Source organism: Rousettus aegyptiacus, unplaced genomic scaffold (assembly GCF_014176215.1).
Source record: "Rousettus aegyptiacus isolate mRouAeg1 unplaced genomic scaffold, mRouAeg1.p scaffold_m13_p_9, whole genome shotgun sequence".
Classification (NCBI taxonomy): domain Eukaryota; kingdom Metazoa; phylum Chordata; class Mammalia; order Chiroptera; family Pteropodidae; genus Rousettus; species Rousettus aegyptiacus.
In genome coordinates, this window is record NW_023416312.1 from 39487843 (window position 1) to 39505356 (window position 17514).

A 17514-nucleotide genomic window follows, 5' to 3' on the forward strand; every position below is an offset into this window, starting at 1 on the left:
AACACCTTTTCCAAAGGTCTAAAGCAGACCCTACAGAGAGAGAGGTTTTACACCTTAACTAAATTTTTCTAATGAAAAATTCAGGAAATATTTGAAAGGATAAATTATTTGATATCAGAATTGTCCTAGAAAATCTTAGATATATGGCCATCATAGTTACAGAAGGACATCAATAGGTTATTACCTGTCCTGTGAATGTATATATGTTAAACATTTTTAGCTGATGCTTAAAGGATAACACTCATTACCTAACATGAAAGTATGATAAGCTTGAGCAACTTATTTATGTGAGGGTCAAGTCAATTTGCTGCTTTTATTTTAACAGAGACTGAGGCAAAGAGAGTGAGTGATCTGTTAGTAATTTTTTTTATGTTTATGTAAAGACAAATGCCTTGTTTGACTTTTTCCTTCTCTTTTTAAATTCGATTTTGCTTAGTAGTTGGGTGATCTCCCAGAACCAATTCCCTTGCTTTAAAGGGACAATACCACCTGTAACTCACAGGGTTACTGTAAGGATTAAATGAGATAATGTTTCAAGGAACAAGAACTCAATATGTATGACTCCTTTATCCTCATATCTTGCCTTATCCTGTCTTTTTAAATATGAATCTCTTTTTACACATCATCTATAAAATATTCTTGCCAGAAATATTTGCCATGAATCTAATTAAGCCATTGAACCTAATTTCCAGTGTACAGACTACATAAGAGATAGAAGTTCAAACACACCCTCAAAAAATAAATAAATCAAGAGCAAAGGGAGGGGAAGTGACCCACTAAATTAAAAGGAACTTAACAAAGAGACACAACAACCAAATGCAGTTTGTGTACCTTGAGTGGATCCTGATATGAACAAAGCAACTATAAAAAACATTTTGCAGACAACTGGTATAATTTGAATATGACTGTAGCATTAGATGATGTTAGGGAATTAAGACATTATTAAGTTTATGGTATTGTGGTTATATAAGAAATGTCTATCAAAGATAATTTAATACAATATTAATATTCATCTTTATGTCAATATGATTATAAAATATGACTTAAGAAGAAATTGTTTTGTAGAACGGGGCCCACAAAAGTCATCATGCTGCCCTGGTTGTATCAGTAATGATGCTTTCAACTACAAATATTAGAAAACCTACTCTCAATAGCTTCAGCAGTGACAACATTTAATTTCCCTATATGAGAAAGTTTAGCAGCATTAAGGCATCCTCTAGGGTCAACAGACTGAGTGCTGACAAAGACAAAGACTCCTTCCAGTTATCCACTCTGCCATCCTTGCTGCTGGCTCCATCCTTAGCTATTAGCACAAAAGCTGCAGTAGTTCCAGGATGCATCCAAAATTGACAATATTTCCAGGAAGAAAAGACACTGTCATTTCCAAAGATTCTCTTCTAGGAGAAAGGAAACTTTTCCCAGCAGCTCCCTAGCAAATGTCCCCTTAGTCTCAATGAGCAGGACCAGAGCATATCCTCATTCCTAAACCAATTACTGGTAAGAAAGATGAAATTAGTATCATAGACTCAAGACTAATCATCTGGGGTGGAATAGAGGTTAGACTGTCGGCCATAATGTCTTCTGTAGAAGTCTTCCTACAGGAGGTAGGAATTGAAGCCGAAAGCACAGATGAGCTCACTCAAGGAGAGTATTAAGAGGGAGAAGAACAGAGAATGAAGGAGCTTCAACAACATCTCCAACATCTACTGAGAGTGAAAGGAAAAGAGATTAAATCAGTTATGGTTCTGCTTCAGAGGGGCTTCCTGTCTGATGGAAGACACACCACTCAACAGTTACAAATTGACTGGAACTATAGTTGAGGTCAGCACAGGGCCTGTTAGAGCATGGACTGAGTTGGAGTCCCAGTAGTATATTAGTAACTGTGTGTCTGGTCAGGTTACTTAAGCTCACTGCTTCAGTTTCCTCTCTATAAGGTACCCTATACACAGTAAGTGTCAAATAAATGCAGCTATTATTGTCTTTAAAAAAATGTCTTTATATTTCAGATTTATACCGAAATATTTACAAGTAAAATATAATCTTATAACTTAAAATATTTCATAAAAACAAAGGAGGCAAATGTGGCAAAATATTAACATTTACTAAATCTAGGAGATGGGCAAAAAAATATCTACTCTATTTTCCTTGTTTGAAAATTTTCACAATAGGAAAAAAATTAGTTAACCATTTCCCCCTCTACTTTCTTTGCAATAAGAAACAACATTAGACTATGTGGCAGAATTTTGGGACAGCCCAAAGTCTAAAAGACTGGTCAGTAACTTTACCCCTAGTTAGCTCTATATCTTAACACAGCAGTCCCCAACCTTTCTGGCACCAGGGACCTGTGCTCCTATGAAAATCTACTGCCTCATGAACTGAGGTGGAGCTGAGGTGGTGATGCTAGTGCTGGGAAACAGCTGCAAATACATATGAAGCTTTGCTCGCTTTCCCACCGCTCACCTCCTGCTGTGTGGCCTGGTTCTTAACAGGCCACAGACTGGTATTGGTCTGTGGCCCAGGGGTTGGGGACCCCTGTTTTAAACTATCAAAAACAGTTTTCTAAAGCTGAGATCTGAATCCAAGTCACCTCTCCACAGACTTTTTAAAGCTAAATTGAATGCATAACTGCACGTTAACACTGTTCAAGAACTTCACATGAAATATCTAACTGAACTTTTATAATAAATCTATGTAGTACACACTATTATTATCCCCATATACTGATAAGATTTACAAGACCCTGAATCAGCATGGGCTGGCTCCCTCTCCCACAATTAACCTGCAGAGACTACAGAAGGGAAAAGGAAACATGAATTCTAGGAACTTATAGACACACACACACACATGACCTCCTTGGGGTGACAATAAACTGGTACCATATGCAATTTGAAGCAGAGTTATTGAAAAAGATGTACCAAAAAATCAAAATAAGCATGACAAGTTTACCTAAGGAAACAAGGGAAGATATTAGTAATGTGAAATTAAAACACAAATTATCTAAAAAGAATCAAAAATAAATATTAAGGATAACCACTGAAATAAATAACTCAATGGATAGTATAAATAGCAGGAGAGGTACAGCTGAAGAATAACTTAAAGGAGTCAGGAGATCAGACTAAGGCACTCTTCCAGAAGACAGCAGAGAAGGATAAAGAAATAGGAAATGCAAAAGAGAAGCTAAAAGATATGGAAGCTAAAACAGAAGGGCAAGCATGTAGTAATAAGTCTCAAAAGGAGATGAAAATAAAGAGGATGGGATTTTTGAAAAATAATAGACATAAATTTCTCAGAATTATATAACAAGAAACTGAGGCACAGGGAAGTCAAATAACTTGACTAAGGTCAAGATTCAAACCCAGTCTGTCTTGCCCAAGGGCTCCTGCTTTTAACCCTTATGCTATACTGACTCAGGGCTGAAAATCAATAAGTTCAGCATCGAAAATAATTAAAGAGGACTGGGATTGGCTTTGCCACTCTAGGATTTTGCAGTAATTAAAGGATAAAATCTATACTCTCCAATATTACATACCTTGATAACACTGAAAATGCCTTTCCATAAACCCATAGTATTAAGAAAGTGTGAGGATGTGGAGGAAAGGGAACCTTGTGTACAGTTAATTGGAATGTAAACCGGTGCAGCCACTATGGAAAATAATATGGAGTTTTCTCAACAATATTAAAAATAAGTCTAATATATGACCCAAGAATTCCACTTCTGGGTATTTATCCAAAGGAAACAAAACCACTAATTTGAAAAGATATCTGTACCCCATGTTCATTTTTTAAAATTATTTATAATAGCCAAGACATAGAAATAACCTAAGTGTCCACTGACAGATGGATGAACGAACACACACACACACACACACACACACACACACACACACACACACACATTATTCAGCCAACATGAATGGATCTTGAGGGCATTATGCTAAGTGAAGTAAATCAGACTGAAAATGATAAATACCAGATGATCTCACTTATATATGGAATCTAAAAAAGCTGAATTTAATAGAAACAGAGTAGAGTGGTGCTTACAAGAGCTGGTAGTTTATGTGTGAAATGGGGAGATATTTGTCAAAGAGTATAAACTTCCAGTTATAAGTTCCGGTGATGTAATGTACAGCATAGTGACTATAGTTAATAATACTGTACTGTAAATTTGAAAGTTGCTAAGAGAATAGACCTTAAAAGTTCTCATCACAAGAAAAAATTCTGTAACTATGTGTGGTGATGGATGTTAACTAGATTATTGTGGTGATCATTTCATAATGTATACATATATAGAATCAGTATGTTGTACACCTGAAACTAATATAATGTTATACATCACTATATCTCAATGAAAAAAAGGGTTGGAAATAAAAAAAAAGTATGAAGCCGTATCAAAGGAGAGTGCCTTAATTTACTTCTTCCATAAGTTTATTCATATAACATATTAATGTCTGTACAATAGTGTAGTGGTTAAAGAGTTTGGGCTCTGGAGTCATGGCACCGAGATTAAATGTAGGCACCACCACTTCTCTATGTCATAATTTCATAATCTATAAAACAGAAATAAACTGCATCAGCTTTGAAAGGTGGCTATAAGGATTAAATGATTGAATGCTGGTAAAGCCCTTAGTAGAGTGCCTAGCATAAAAAGCACTCAATAAATGTTAGTTACTGTTCATTATTATTCTTAATTCAAAGTTTTAGCTGATGATTATAGAGGCAAACCATGCTACCCACAACAGTGGTGGACTTTGTTAAAAAGATTTTCAGCCTCTCCCTCCCCAAGAAATTGATTCAGTCTTGGACGAAGGCAGGAATCTGGATTTTTTATCAAGCTGCAGGTTAGTCTAAGGACTACATACAAGGAAATATGCTATTTTAAAGGCATGTCAATCATTTACTTATAACGGTCAGCTTGCAATTTTAGAACAAAAGTTCATTTGTTCACTTGACACGTTTTTATTGAATACTTGCTATGTGCCAGGTATAATGCCAGGTGCTGGGAATATAGTGATGAACACACAATGACACAATCCTTGCCCTCATAGGCTAATAGGAAGCTTATATTCTAGAGTAGGGTGGCCTGTTAGGAACTGGGCTGCACAGCAGGAAGTGAGCAGCAGGTGATCGATCAAAGCTTCATCTGTATTTACAGCTGCTCCCAGTGCTAGTATCACCGCCTTAGCTTCACCTCAGATCAGGCATTAGATTCTCATAAGAGCACCAGTTTCTGGTGCCAAAAAAGTTGGGGACCGCTGATCTAGAGGTGATGTATATAATATGTAATAGTGTATTAAGCTAAAGAAGTTCTCACCACCCAATTTATTTATTCGATGAGCAAATATTTACTAAACACAAACCTGACATTTCAATTTCAGAATATCCATGATCTTGAGTAGCAGCAGATATTTCTAGTGCTTGAAAAGGAGATACTTCTTGAGGTCTACCCCAAATCCTTCCTAATGAAATCTTGCACTCCACTCACAACTCTGCCAGCAAGGAGACCTCATATATATTATGTTTCCATTAGCAGTGGTTTGTAAAAGCTTACCAGCGTTAGGAAGACTGCTATTTAGGGGCATTACTGGCACCGTGATCTCTTTAACCCAAATGTTTTTCCTAAAATACTTGGTGACTTTGGCTCCTTAATAGTTTTTCTTGTGTTATAAGGTGATACAATCAAAACAAGATTCAAAACAGCACTGTAAATAAAGCACGGTTAGTCTATTAACAAGCATTTATTTTGTAGTTTGTGAAGGGACACTAGAAGCACCCCTTCACTTTAAAAAATACCTGTTTCTTCTGCAACCTAGCTGAGCCTATTGCCTCTGGTCCCTAAATGTTTTATACGCTTCTTCTAATCTGTGATATGTCGAGCTTAATCTTCTAAAGAACAGGACCTCGTATGACTCCTGTGAAATTCCAAAAATTTAAGTCTATACTGGTTTCAGAGAAAATGAATCAAGTATAATGGCAATATTAATAAAAATTATGTAAACAAAATAGCAGCTAACATTTGTGCACTTGCTTATTATGTGCTAGGCAATGTGCTTTACATGGATTATCTCCTCTGTGAGGTTAAGTCCTGCTATCTTCTTATCAAGGGAAGCGAGGCTTGGAAAACTTATGTGGTTTGACTAAGATCATACCCTAAAAAAGGGTCGTTTAGTAGGTTACCTGGGAAAGGACATAGCTTAAACCATTTGTTCTTTTTACTTGGCATTGAACACCCCAGCAAACACTGAATAGGCGACTTTTTACAACTTACAAAGAAATGGTAGAATTAAAACAATTTTTCTAAACCATTAAGATTTCCAGTGATTTATTCTTATTCAGATGAATAATAATCATTTTTATGTCAGTAAATGTAACTATAGAATACTAGTATTTGTTTAAAGAGGACAGGAAGAAACAATGACATCAAACTTCATATATGCTTCAGTTATGAGCATGGCTCCTTGAGGTACATGTCAACAAAAATTGGGTTCATGTGCCACCATGTGGTTTAATATGCTATATAGGTTACTAACATTGGTCCTACAAATAAATGGGTCCTTTTGAACGCTTATTCTCAAAAGTAAATGTCTGTGTATTCCTGAAATAGACTGATAAGCTATTTTATACTTCACATCAAATTATTTTATTGGAGTATGTTTCTCTCTAATGTTAAGTATGACTAAGGTAAAACCTTATATTACCATCTGCCGGCTAATAAAACTACACAATAACATTTCTGTTCATTAAACTATCCTCTGAGCTATCAAAACTTGAATAAAGGACTAAAGACAAAGGGAGAAAATTATACACATCAGGGTGAAGGAAGCAAGCCTAAAGCCTCACTTTGGGTACTTTAGTTTAAATCCCCATTTGTTCTCCCTGTAATTATCAACATGCAGTCCACATTTAAGAAGATAAAGAAGTGCAAAAAAACTTCTATGTCAGTTTTACTGACTTTTATTTTCTTAATAAAGGGTACAGAGCTTAGGCTGTATACTTACTTAAAAATATTATGAAAAATAACCTTGACCAAGATTTTCATCTCTGATATCTGTGTAATTCATAAATTTGTTATCAGGAAAGGTACTTTCCCTAACATAATTTACATAAACATTAAGAGGTTAGATATTACCTTAATATTAAAAAAAAAAGTTTAAGAATGGGTCAATAAATCTATTACCACTAGAAACCTGTGTTAAACTATTCATAAATTTAGATAATGCTGAAGTTTCAAAATGGCTGAGGAACATTATTATCCTGAACAACTAAAGCGAGATGCACAGATACTTAGACATGATTCAGACAACCCTAAAATCAATGTATTAAAAAACAGGTTCACAGGACTAGAAGACCATATATTTCAAAGGGAAAGCAGCAAAAGAACCAACAATAGCAAGAAACCAACGAGAGGATTTAACAAAATATAATTTATGGGTTACGGTGGTAAACAGAGCTAAGACAGATGATTCAGTATAGAACTGAAGACAGCAATTAATGCACCAATTCTCTTCCTCTCACAAACCTGCTGTGACAAGACAAATCACTCTTCACTTCAATTTTACTGCTTGCAAAAGTAAGTCTAATTCTAACAGCACTTTTCAACGACATGTGGATCATTAAGAAGCAATTAAAAGTTTAGTTAAATATCACTGTAAAGGAGACCAGAATTTCAAAAAGAGCTATATAAAAGTGCTAGTACTGTATAATTCACTATAAATGAAAGAAAAGGAGCAAAGAATATCATTCTTGCCTTTAAAGAGCTGCAAAGATAAAAAGAAAAACACGCGGTTAATAAATTGAGCCTGAGATGTTAAATTTAATTAGAAAGTGGAGAAGTAAAATTAAGTAAACAAGAACAGAAATACAGGAAGAGGAATTATATAATAATGACTTAAAGAGGAAGTGATAAGGCGGAAAGCAGTATAAAAATCACATATTAAGTAAGTTGAAATACTTTCAGAACTATCAAAGGACAAAGAAAATTTAACTTAAAAAGGCATGTAATTTAATCATTATTTAAATAGCAATTTGAGAAAGGAAAATGCATCATCTATAGCAGTCTTTCATATTAAAAATTTTGTATAAAAAAGATGTTTGCAATTATACTATAATAATAGGAACCAACTTTCAAATGTCTTTACTAAGAGTGAGTTCAAATACTAAGAAATACCTCTGTATGAATATTGAAAATACCTACTTGTACCCATTTTCAGAGAAGGCGAATTTTCAAATTTTCATTAAAGGAAATCAAAACCAAATAGTAGTAAGCAGAATTACATAATATTCTAAATTGAAGCCTAGGGAACAAAGTTAATATTTAGAGTACTTATACATTGTGCCTGGTATTTCTCTATCTCCATTGCTATCACTTTACTTCAGGTTTGCATTGCTTCTCTCACCTGGATAATTTTAATAGCATCCTAACAAGTATCTTAACATCCATTTTCTTTTCTCTAATCCATCCTGTATACTGACTTTTCTAAAATAAAAAATCAGTGATTTTTCTCAAAATCCAGTGACTTTTCTAAAATAAAAATTTGATGTTAGCTTTGTGCTTAAAATCATAAAACAGATCCCCAGCCTATATATAACACAATGTTCAAACTCTCTAACTTCTATGATCTGATTCCCATCTACCTTTCCAGGCTTTACTCTCACCTCTTCCCATACCCACTGTTACTCTACCATTACCTTCTTACATGTCACTATTTATTTTTAACTACTTGAGACTTCTGAAACTTGCCATGTTGTTTTATGCACGTTTCTTTTTCTCTGCTCCTGCTCTTGAAGGGCCATCAAATTCTGCCCTCACAGCAATGCAAACAGCTACCCAACTTCTATTTTCAACATTAGTTTAAGTCTTCCTAATGTCAACTCCCCATTCCAAACTTTTCCAAGAACTGAATATTCCTTCCTTGGTGCCTGTACAGATTTCTTTTATAGAACCCATAACTTTTATTATATTTACTTCTTAGGGTATGCTTATTAGACTACAGGCTCCTTGGGAGCAGGAACCTAGTCTTATTTAGCAATGTATCCTTAGTAACTAGCACAATGATTGGCACATCACAGGCATCTGAAAAGTTTTAATAAATAAGCTTCATTATTTAAAATTTACACTGCCTACAGATTAAAAGCTATAGTCTACTATTAGTTACTGAGTTCTATCATTTATTTTCTTGACATATTTGATTCATTCTGCGATCATTATCCTATTAATGTCCTCATCCTGCATTTTACTGCCAGGCTAATTTTCCCAAAGCCCATAATCATCGTATAACAGCACGATGCCTCCATTTACCTTTCATGGCTCTCTATAAGCTTGTCCTACCTTACCCATCCAATTTTAACTCTCCATCTGGCCAATTTATTAATCACACATCAATTTTTACCTTTCCCTTTGCCCAAATTGTTTGATTCTACATTCACACCTCATTCTTCTCTAATACAATTAAATACTAACCATCTCTTATGGGCCAGTCTAACATTTTTCCATCAAAATTGTACCTCTATTTTTTAACCATATACAGTACTCACCCCTTATCCACAGGAAATATATTCCAAGATCCCCAATGGATGCCTGAATCTGTAGATAGTAATGAATGGAAAGGGGAGCTACTATACTACAGCAAAAACATACAGTATCTTCATTCTTTGATTTTTAAGAATGTTGCTTTTCTCTCCCCAAGTAGATTATCAATTCCTTCAGGTAAATCTCCTATATATCTAATTGTATTCTCTTTTAGATCCCTGAGAGATTGTAGTTGCTGTGATAGTTAAAAAGGCATCAGTGTTTTTAAAACATTTTTTAAAAGGCAGTAACATACTCTCTTTACATTAAATTTTATGTTGCAGCCCAACATATACAAAAGATAAAAGTAGCAGGACTCTGATTGAAATGGAATGCAGGACTTGGAGTGCTGCCTGTCTGGCTTTTCCCTACTCACTTAGTCACATGGTAGCCCCGGAGCACCTTTGCAGATCTCCTGGGGGCTCCTTTGAATATGATATGAAAACTACTGGGTTAAGTTCTGGCTCTAACACATATTGGCTATGCAACTCTTGGGTAATCACAAACTTTCTAAGTCTCAGTTTCTTCAGATAATAAATATGCATGAGAAAGACCTTTGTAAACTTTCTAGCTTTCTAAATATCCGAGGAATTTACAACTTCACAAGTCATGAGCTAAACTGGTTATATTATACAACCTTAATACTTATATCACACGATAGGATTGTCTGTGAAATTATTCTCTGTTTTAAAATCCAGCTTTATTTAAAATAAAATAAAGTATTCTAAATGCCACTCAATTCTAGGAATCCCAGGTCCTTTGCCTTGTTTCTTATACTTGGAATTAACTTTCTATTCTCCATTTGGGGGGCAACGAAGTATAATGATTAAGAGTACATGCTTTCAAGTTGGGCAGATTTGGTTTGAAGGCCAGCTTCACCACTTAGTAGGTGTATAAACTTGGGTAAGTTACATAACCTCTCCAAGCCTTCATTTCTTCACCTCGAAAATGAAAACCGCACCATTGGCTTTGCAGTTGCTGCTGGCTTAAGGAAGGTAATCTGAATAAATTGTTCAGCAGAGTATGAAACCCAGTAAGAAATCGATGAGTTAATTATTAATTTCCTTTTGGGAAGAGTTATGGGAGGGTTGAAGCACTTTGTGCTACTGTAACATTCACTATTCCTTTTCCTTTTTGTTCTTGGGCAAAGGGTAATAGCACCCAAATCAAAATACAGTAAGTAAAGTCTGTAAATGAAAGCATGTCACCTTTGATGACTTGGAGTGCCAAGTTATAAAACAAATGGCTTCTTTCCAGCTATACTATAACAAATAGCATTTCTTTCCTGCTAATTTTATCTTCTCTAAAGCATAGACAATGTTTTGTTTTTCATACACCCTCGCAGTACACCTCAATGTCAGCAAATAATAAATATTTATCAAATTAAGCAATTTCATACAATCAGAAATTTACCATATAATGAATAACTTCAAAGCAATTACCCTTTTTCAAATCAGAATGTTTGCTTCCTATCAGAAATATTACTAATTATAGGCTATTTCTCATAAAAGTTGAAGTTTAAAGTATAATTTTAGGAAATATGCTAATTAGATATAAAATCATTCTCAAATTGAAAAGGGACTTCGCTATCCTTACAATTATAAACATATGTGCAAGTCCTTAAAAGAATATTTCTTGCCATACAAAATTAAGTAACTAATAGGAAAGATGTTGGAGATATGAGAGTTAAAAAAAAACAGGGATATGTATCAATATGGAAAGGTGTTCAAGAAACACCTAGATGAACAGAGCAAGTTGCATAAGAGTATGTATGATATGATTCCATTTGTGCTTGTGTGGTTTTAAAGGTATACAAACAAATTTGTTTGCCTACAGAAAATTTTCTGAAGACTATTCGAGAATCCTACTCACATTATGTAATAACATAATTAAGAAAGAAAACCAAATCGCTATCAGTTTATTATTTCATAACACAGAAACTAAAATGATTTTTAAAATATTTTAAATAAAATATAAAAATGGTAGACTTAAACTCCCGTGTGGCCCTAAACCATTATCAAAGGGATTTGATAGAGGTTGTCATAAAAATTCTTTCCTAAATGCTCTACCAGTGAATTTTAAATGGAAGAAAAGTTCAATAAGATTAGAAAACCAAATATTTGCTTATACAGACAAAGGACATTAAAAAATTCTAAATGCTTAACATTCACGTTACTTTGAAATTTACGTTAAAAATTATTTGAAGAAATCAATAATTTACATTAGGATTAGTAATTATTATTATTATTATTATTATTATTACCATTTACTTTAATTAAATGTGTCCAACCATATCAAGAACATACTTTTGAGGGTTTTTTTTCTTTTACAAATAACTAAAGTGGCTTTGGTAGAGAGACACCACAATCTGACAGATGCTTTCCCAAATCTCTTAACAGATAGATATATGGAACATTAAGTGCTTGAATTTGAAACCAAGGTAACAGGAAAAGTACCCCCAACGATTCCCCCCAGACAGCTTTTTAGATAACTAGAATAGGTTTAAATAAACTCCTTATTTAGATCAGAGAACATATAGTTTTCTCTTATGTTCAAAAGGGTCAAAATATTTATCATTATATTAAATTTCTATATTAATATTAAAATGTTTCCTTATCCAAGAATGATGGACCAGAAGACAGATGTAGATACTTGTCCTGGCTCTGCCACTTATTAGCTAAAAATTGTGGCCAAGTCACTGAATGTCCCTGACCCTAAGTTTCTTCATCTATGTAACAAGAGGGCTTCACTAGATTACTTCTAAGGTCCTTTTCCATATCTTACCTGCTTTATGACAGTGAAAAATATCAAGAAACACTTTTATTTGCTGATTCTTAATTGCTCATATGACAACAAAAAATGTTAAGGAAGAGAACATTAACTTTCATATACAATTATTAAAATTATGGATGCCCTCTACTGGAGGTTATTAAAAGAGAACCACGCTATTTCCCTTAAGGTTTCAACTCAGAAACCTTTTTCTGCAAGGTTGAACTTTTTATTTTGCATAAAATATGTATTTCAGATTACACTATCTTTTTGTGGTGTTATATGGAAAATTAACCAAGCACCCTTTCATTAAATATAATTTTATTCTCTTTGAAAATTCTAAAATACAGCTTTAGTCAGATGACTAATTTTTATAGTAGTAGTAAAATTTTCTTGGTTCATCTTGGCTTTTTTAAGCTAATAATCTAAAGATGTTTACCTTTGGCAACATAGGAGTATCCCTTTTCTTCTTTTTTTCTGAATTAGGGTCATCTAATAAGTCTGGCTCAAAGGTATAAAGTTCAGTAAGCTCGTTCATGGTAAAATGACGCTCGACCTGCTGCTGATCAACAACTCTAAAAGATAGTGACTGCTTAGTTACTTGCCGATCATAAATTTTATCTTCCATGGTTCCCTTTGTAAAAAGAAGGAACAATATACAAATAAATATTGTAAACATGAAACTTAATCAAGAAGAAATATAGTTATTGGGTAATACAAAATGGCAAAACTTCATAGTAATATACTGCCATAAAGCAAATTCTATTGGTAATGCTACTTAATTCATTGAGAAATTTCATCTGTTCAGCATAGTTTATCTCGACAAAAATAATTCTCTTACTAATATGATATGTGTGTTGCTTTATGTATTTCTGAGTGTGGTGGAAGTAGGACAGCAGTCAGATACCAAGGTAAGTAGAAACAAAGGAGTACATGAAATAAGATTTTAGGGGGTTACTGAAATAAGAATGCAAGAGAGCAGTGTAACTCCTTTTCAATGGAATATGATAAGCGCTCAGCAATCACTATAAACTGTCTGTCTTTTTATCGAGCCTTACCTTCTATAATTTCAAGATAGAAAATATAACTAAAATGCCCTATTACATATTTGGCATTCTAAATTAGAATGTAAAAAGACTCAATTTAAATAATAAGAAAGAATTTACTGTGTAGTTTACCAATTATATCATGTACTAATGAGGATCAAATGAGCCAGAATTTACCAATAAAAACCAGTCTCTGGTTGAGAAGCCCAGATTTGTAGGGAGATGAAGAGGATAGCAACTGCTCCCAAAGCAGCTGTACCATTTAAAAGAAAAACTTGATTCTATAAACTTGTATTACCTTGAACTGCATCCACCAATTTCATTTCACTTATTTTTCTTAAATTTGTGTCTGTTTTTAATACCTGAATTTATATTTAAAGGTAATGACTTTAATATTCTTACCCAGAAAATTATATTCGTTACTATAAAAAGTTAACTTTTTCTTCATATTGATCTACACTCTTAAGAGGCTATCTGGTGGCTAATAAAAACAATGATCATTTGACCTTCATATCTATAAGCAAATTAGATTTAGTTATTGGCTTTTCTATGTATGCTAAGTAAAAGAACTATAAATGTTTTACTTTCCTGAGCTAGAAAATGTTAAATCTGTTCACTCATGCAAATCCATCTCAGTCTGAGAAAGCTGACATCATAGATATGGACAAAATACAAAAGAGAAAATCATGAGAGGCCAAAATTGATTTCTGCCTCCTTACATGTAGGAATGATGTTTTCAACTTTGTTTGCCCTTCTAAAGCATGTATGTTCTGCACTCCAAAAACGTTATCAGTTTCACCCAACCTTTTGATATGAAAAAAAGAATGAGACTATAAATTATAAACCTACCTGAGCTAAGAACCTATATACATACACAGGTTTAGTCTGTCCAAAGCGATAAACTCTGAATATACTCTGGATGTCATAAGATGGATTCCAAGAAGCATCGAATATAATCACTCGATTAGCAGCTACCAGATTAATGCCAAGAGATCCTGCTTTGGTGGAAATGATAAACAATCGTCCTCTGAAAATGAAAATATAGAACAAATGCTTTAGTAATGAGTGTTTCACAGATATTTTAATTATGACTTTTAAATCTTGAGGTAGTTTTTTGAACAATTAGGAGTGCAGAGAATTCATTTCTCACTTATTGAAGAAGACAAGACACGTCTAAAGAGTCAGGTTGAAGATTTATCTGCCCAGGAAGAATCTTACTGCTGGAAAATGAGATCATCTGATTTAGGAATAAAGATAAATATGAAAATCACGTTTACAAAGTATTCACAGTATTTTATAGATTTCTGAGTAAATGTAGAAATTTAATCTATAACTCAAAGTCCATATTGTGTTTGGTACTATCAGGAAAACTAAGTATATCAAACTGACAGTGCCCAAGGAGCTGAGTGTAGTAGGGGTGACTGATATGCAATTACAATATAGAGTAATGATAGATGAGAAGTTAGATAGATGCAAGGTACTCAGGTAGCTAAAAGAGAATCAAGAAGACAGAGGGCTCCAGGAAGGATGTGTTCAAGGAAAAAAGGAAAATGAAACCGAGATAAATCTGCTGTCAGGGCACAAGAATTTATACTTCTGTAGGAGAATTTGGGAATGAGTGATAGGTTTATAGAAAACTAAGCAAGTGGTAAAAACAAAATTAAACAGGTATACAAAAAGGTAAAAGTAATCATAGTATTTCAATAATGGCATAAATGTGAATATTTAAATATTCACAATAAAGAAAATATTCCAAAATGATTTAGGCAAATATTATGAAAAATATATATTGAGAAAATGAATGAGTAAAAGTGTGTGAACACATGTGGGTAAATTCACACCTTAGACTGTAAAAAGTATATATGTAAGTAAATACCAGAACAATTGCCAAGAGTTGATATCAGTTACCTACAGAGTAGAAATTATGGGTAGGAAGGGGTTGGTAAAAAGATTAGTTTTTATTTTAAGGTTTATAATACTATGTGTTTTTTTAAATATGAAAATATATAATTTTGATATAAACAAAATTTTTTAAAAGATTATACATAACTTTCTGAAAATGTAAACAAGTTTAAAGAAAAAAAATTACTCAGTTCTACTTCCCTGAAACAATCTCTATTCAAATCATGGTTCATTTCCTATAGGTTTCTTTTTCCTAAGAATATATATTTTTGGCTTTACAGAGACAAGATAGTATCTGTATATGTAGTTTATATTATGGGCATTACCTCAAATTTCATGATAAACATCATCCTTGGTAGCTGCATAATATTCCATTGGATAACTATATGATTAGTTTACTGTTGGTAACTTACAAAACTCCTGGAATATAGTAAGTTCTCAATCACCTCCACAAAATGCCTTTATATATCAAGCCTTATAAAAACATAAGGTTGAAAACAAAAAATATGTATAACACAGAGAACTAAATTATATCCTAGCTATTCAACAGGTTACATTACCATTAAAATTCTACAATTTATGTGAAAAACAAAGATATAAACCCTATTAAGTATAACTGCAAATGCATTAAAAAACAAAACATACATACATACAATGATAACAGTGGTTATCTCTGGTCACTGGGATTACAATAATTTTGTTCTTCTTTACGCTTCTCTAATAATACACATTTGTCACAGAAAACAAACTGTGCTCTCTTTAATTAGTGGGAACATTTAAGAATTATGGGCAAATGCTGCCACAAAATTACTCTAATTATTTACATCTATTCCACACCCGGAAAAAGATCAAGCATATAGAATGGTGTAAACTATGTAGGTTAAAAATACACACATACAAACAGAAAACCTTGTAGAGAACTTTAAAACTTTTAAGTATCTATCACTAACAAAGAGGTGAATGGGTTTAAAAGTCATGTGTATAAAAACTGTTAATGCATCCCAAATACTAAGACACACTGGGAAGATGAAAAAAAAATATCTGGTCACTGTACTAAAAGAGACCACCACCTACAAGACGACAGACATATAAACAACTGTGGTACATATATACAATGGAATATTACTCAGTCATGAGAAAAGATGAAATATTGCCATTTGTGACAACATGGATGGATCTTAGGATAATCATGCTAAGCGAAATAAGTCAGACAGAAAAAGTTGAGAACCGTAAGATTTCTCTCATAAATGGGATATAAAACTGAAAGCAACAAACAAGACAACCAAACAAAGACTCATGGACAAGGATCGTATATTAGTGGTTATCAGACGGAATGGGGGTTTGGGGGGCAGGTAAGGGCAAAGGGGGTCAAATATATGGTGACAAAAAGTAATTTAACTCTGGGTGGTGAACACACAATGCAATATACATATGATGCATTATTGATTTGTACACCTGAAACCCATATAATTTTATTAACCAATGTCACCCTAATAAATTTAATAAAAAACAATTGTAATGCAGTTAGTTTACAACAATAGAGGTATTTATTTATAAGGTATAGATGTGGCCAATGACATGTTTTGGTTTTTAAAAGCATACAAGTGGGAAGCAAAGTTGTTTAATTTGCCTCCAAAAGAAAAATAAACAAAGAAACAATCAAGTGACAGAACTGGTATTAAGAATTATTTTACAACTATTTAATCTTTAATATTATTCGGTCTAGAATATGTAGTCCATACTGAAATAAATCAACCGTGATATTTTTAGATGTTTTAATACTAAACATCAGTATTCAAGTATACACTCAAAACAATTAAAATATGAACTACTATTTGAATAGTGCTGCTATAAACCTTCTTGTATATATATCTGCTATTAAAAACAAGTAAGTATTTTGTTAGGTATATATCTAAAAGTAGAATTGCTGGGTCATAGGGTATGTGTATTGTACTGTTAAAGCTGCACAAAGAGTTCTCCAAAGTGGCTATTCCAATTTACATTCCAGCCAGCAGTGTATGAGTGTTCTAGCTGTTCCAGATCCTTGACAACTCATGGTATTGCCTTTTTTAAAATTATAACCTTTAAAAATAGTTTAAGGGTTGCAAGAATGTACAGCAGTAGTTCAGAGAGTTTCCGTGTACCCTTTGTTCACTTTTCCTAATGGTAATAACTTATGTAAGTATATTATCAAAACAAGGAAATTGACACTGGTATAATACTATGTATTCA

The 17514-nt window shown here is 33.3% G+C and overlaps 1 protein-coding gene across 22 annotated transcripts in view; it reads right to left on the reverse strand.

The window, feature by feature from the left end:
• Window positions 1–17514, reverse strand: part of ATRX (ATRX chromatin remodeler) — a 246852-nt gene that overhangs the window by 14061 nt on the left and 215277 nt on the right. For 21 of the 22 annotated variants that reach the window (XM_036226907.1, XM_036226906.1, XM_036226904.1 and 18 more), the window contains 2 exons: window positions 14230–14407; window positions 12774–12968 (listed from right to left, as the gene is read on the reverse strand). In XM_036226907.1, the coding sequence (XP_036082800.1) occupies window positions 12774–12968; window positions 14230–14407 (373 nt within the window). The remainder of the gene's footprint in view (window positions 1–12773; window positions 12969–14229; window positions 14408–17514) is intronic. The other variant, XM_036226911.1, reaches the window with a different exon arrangement.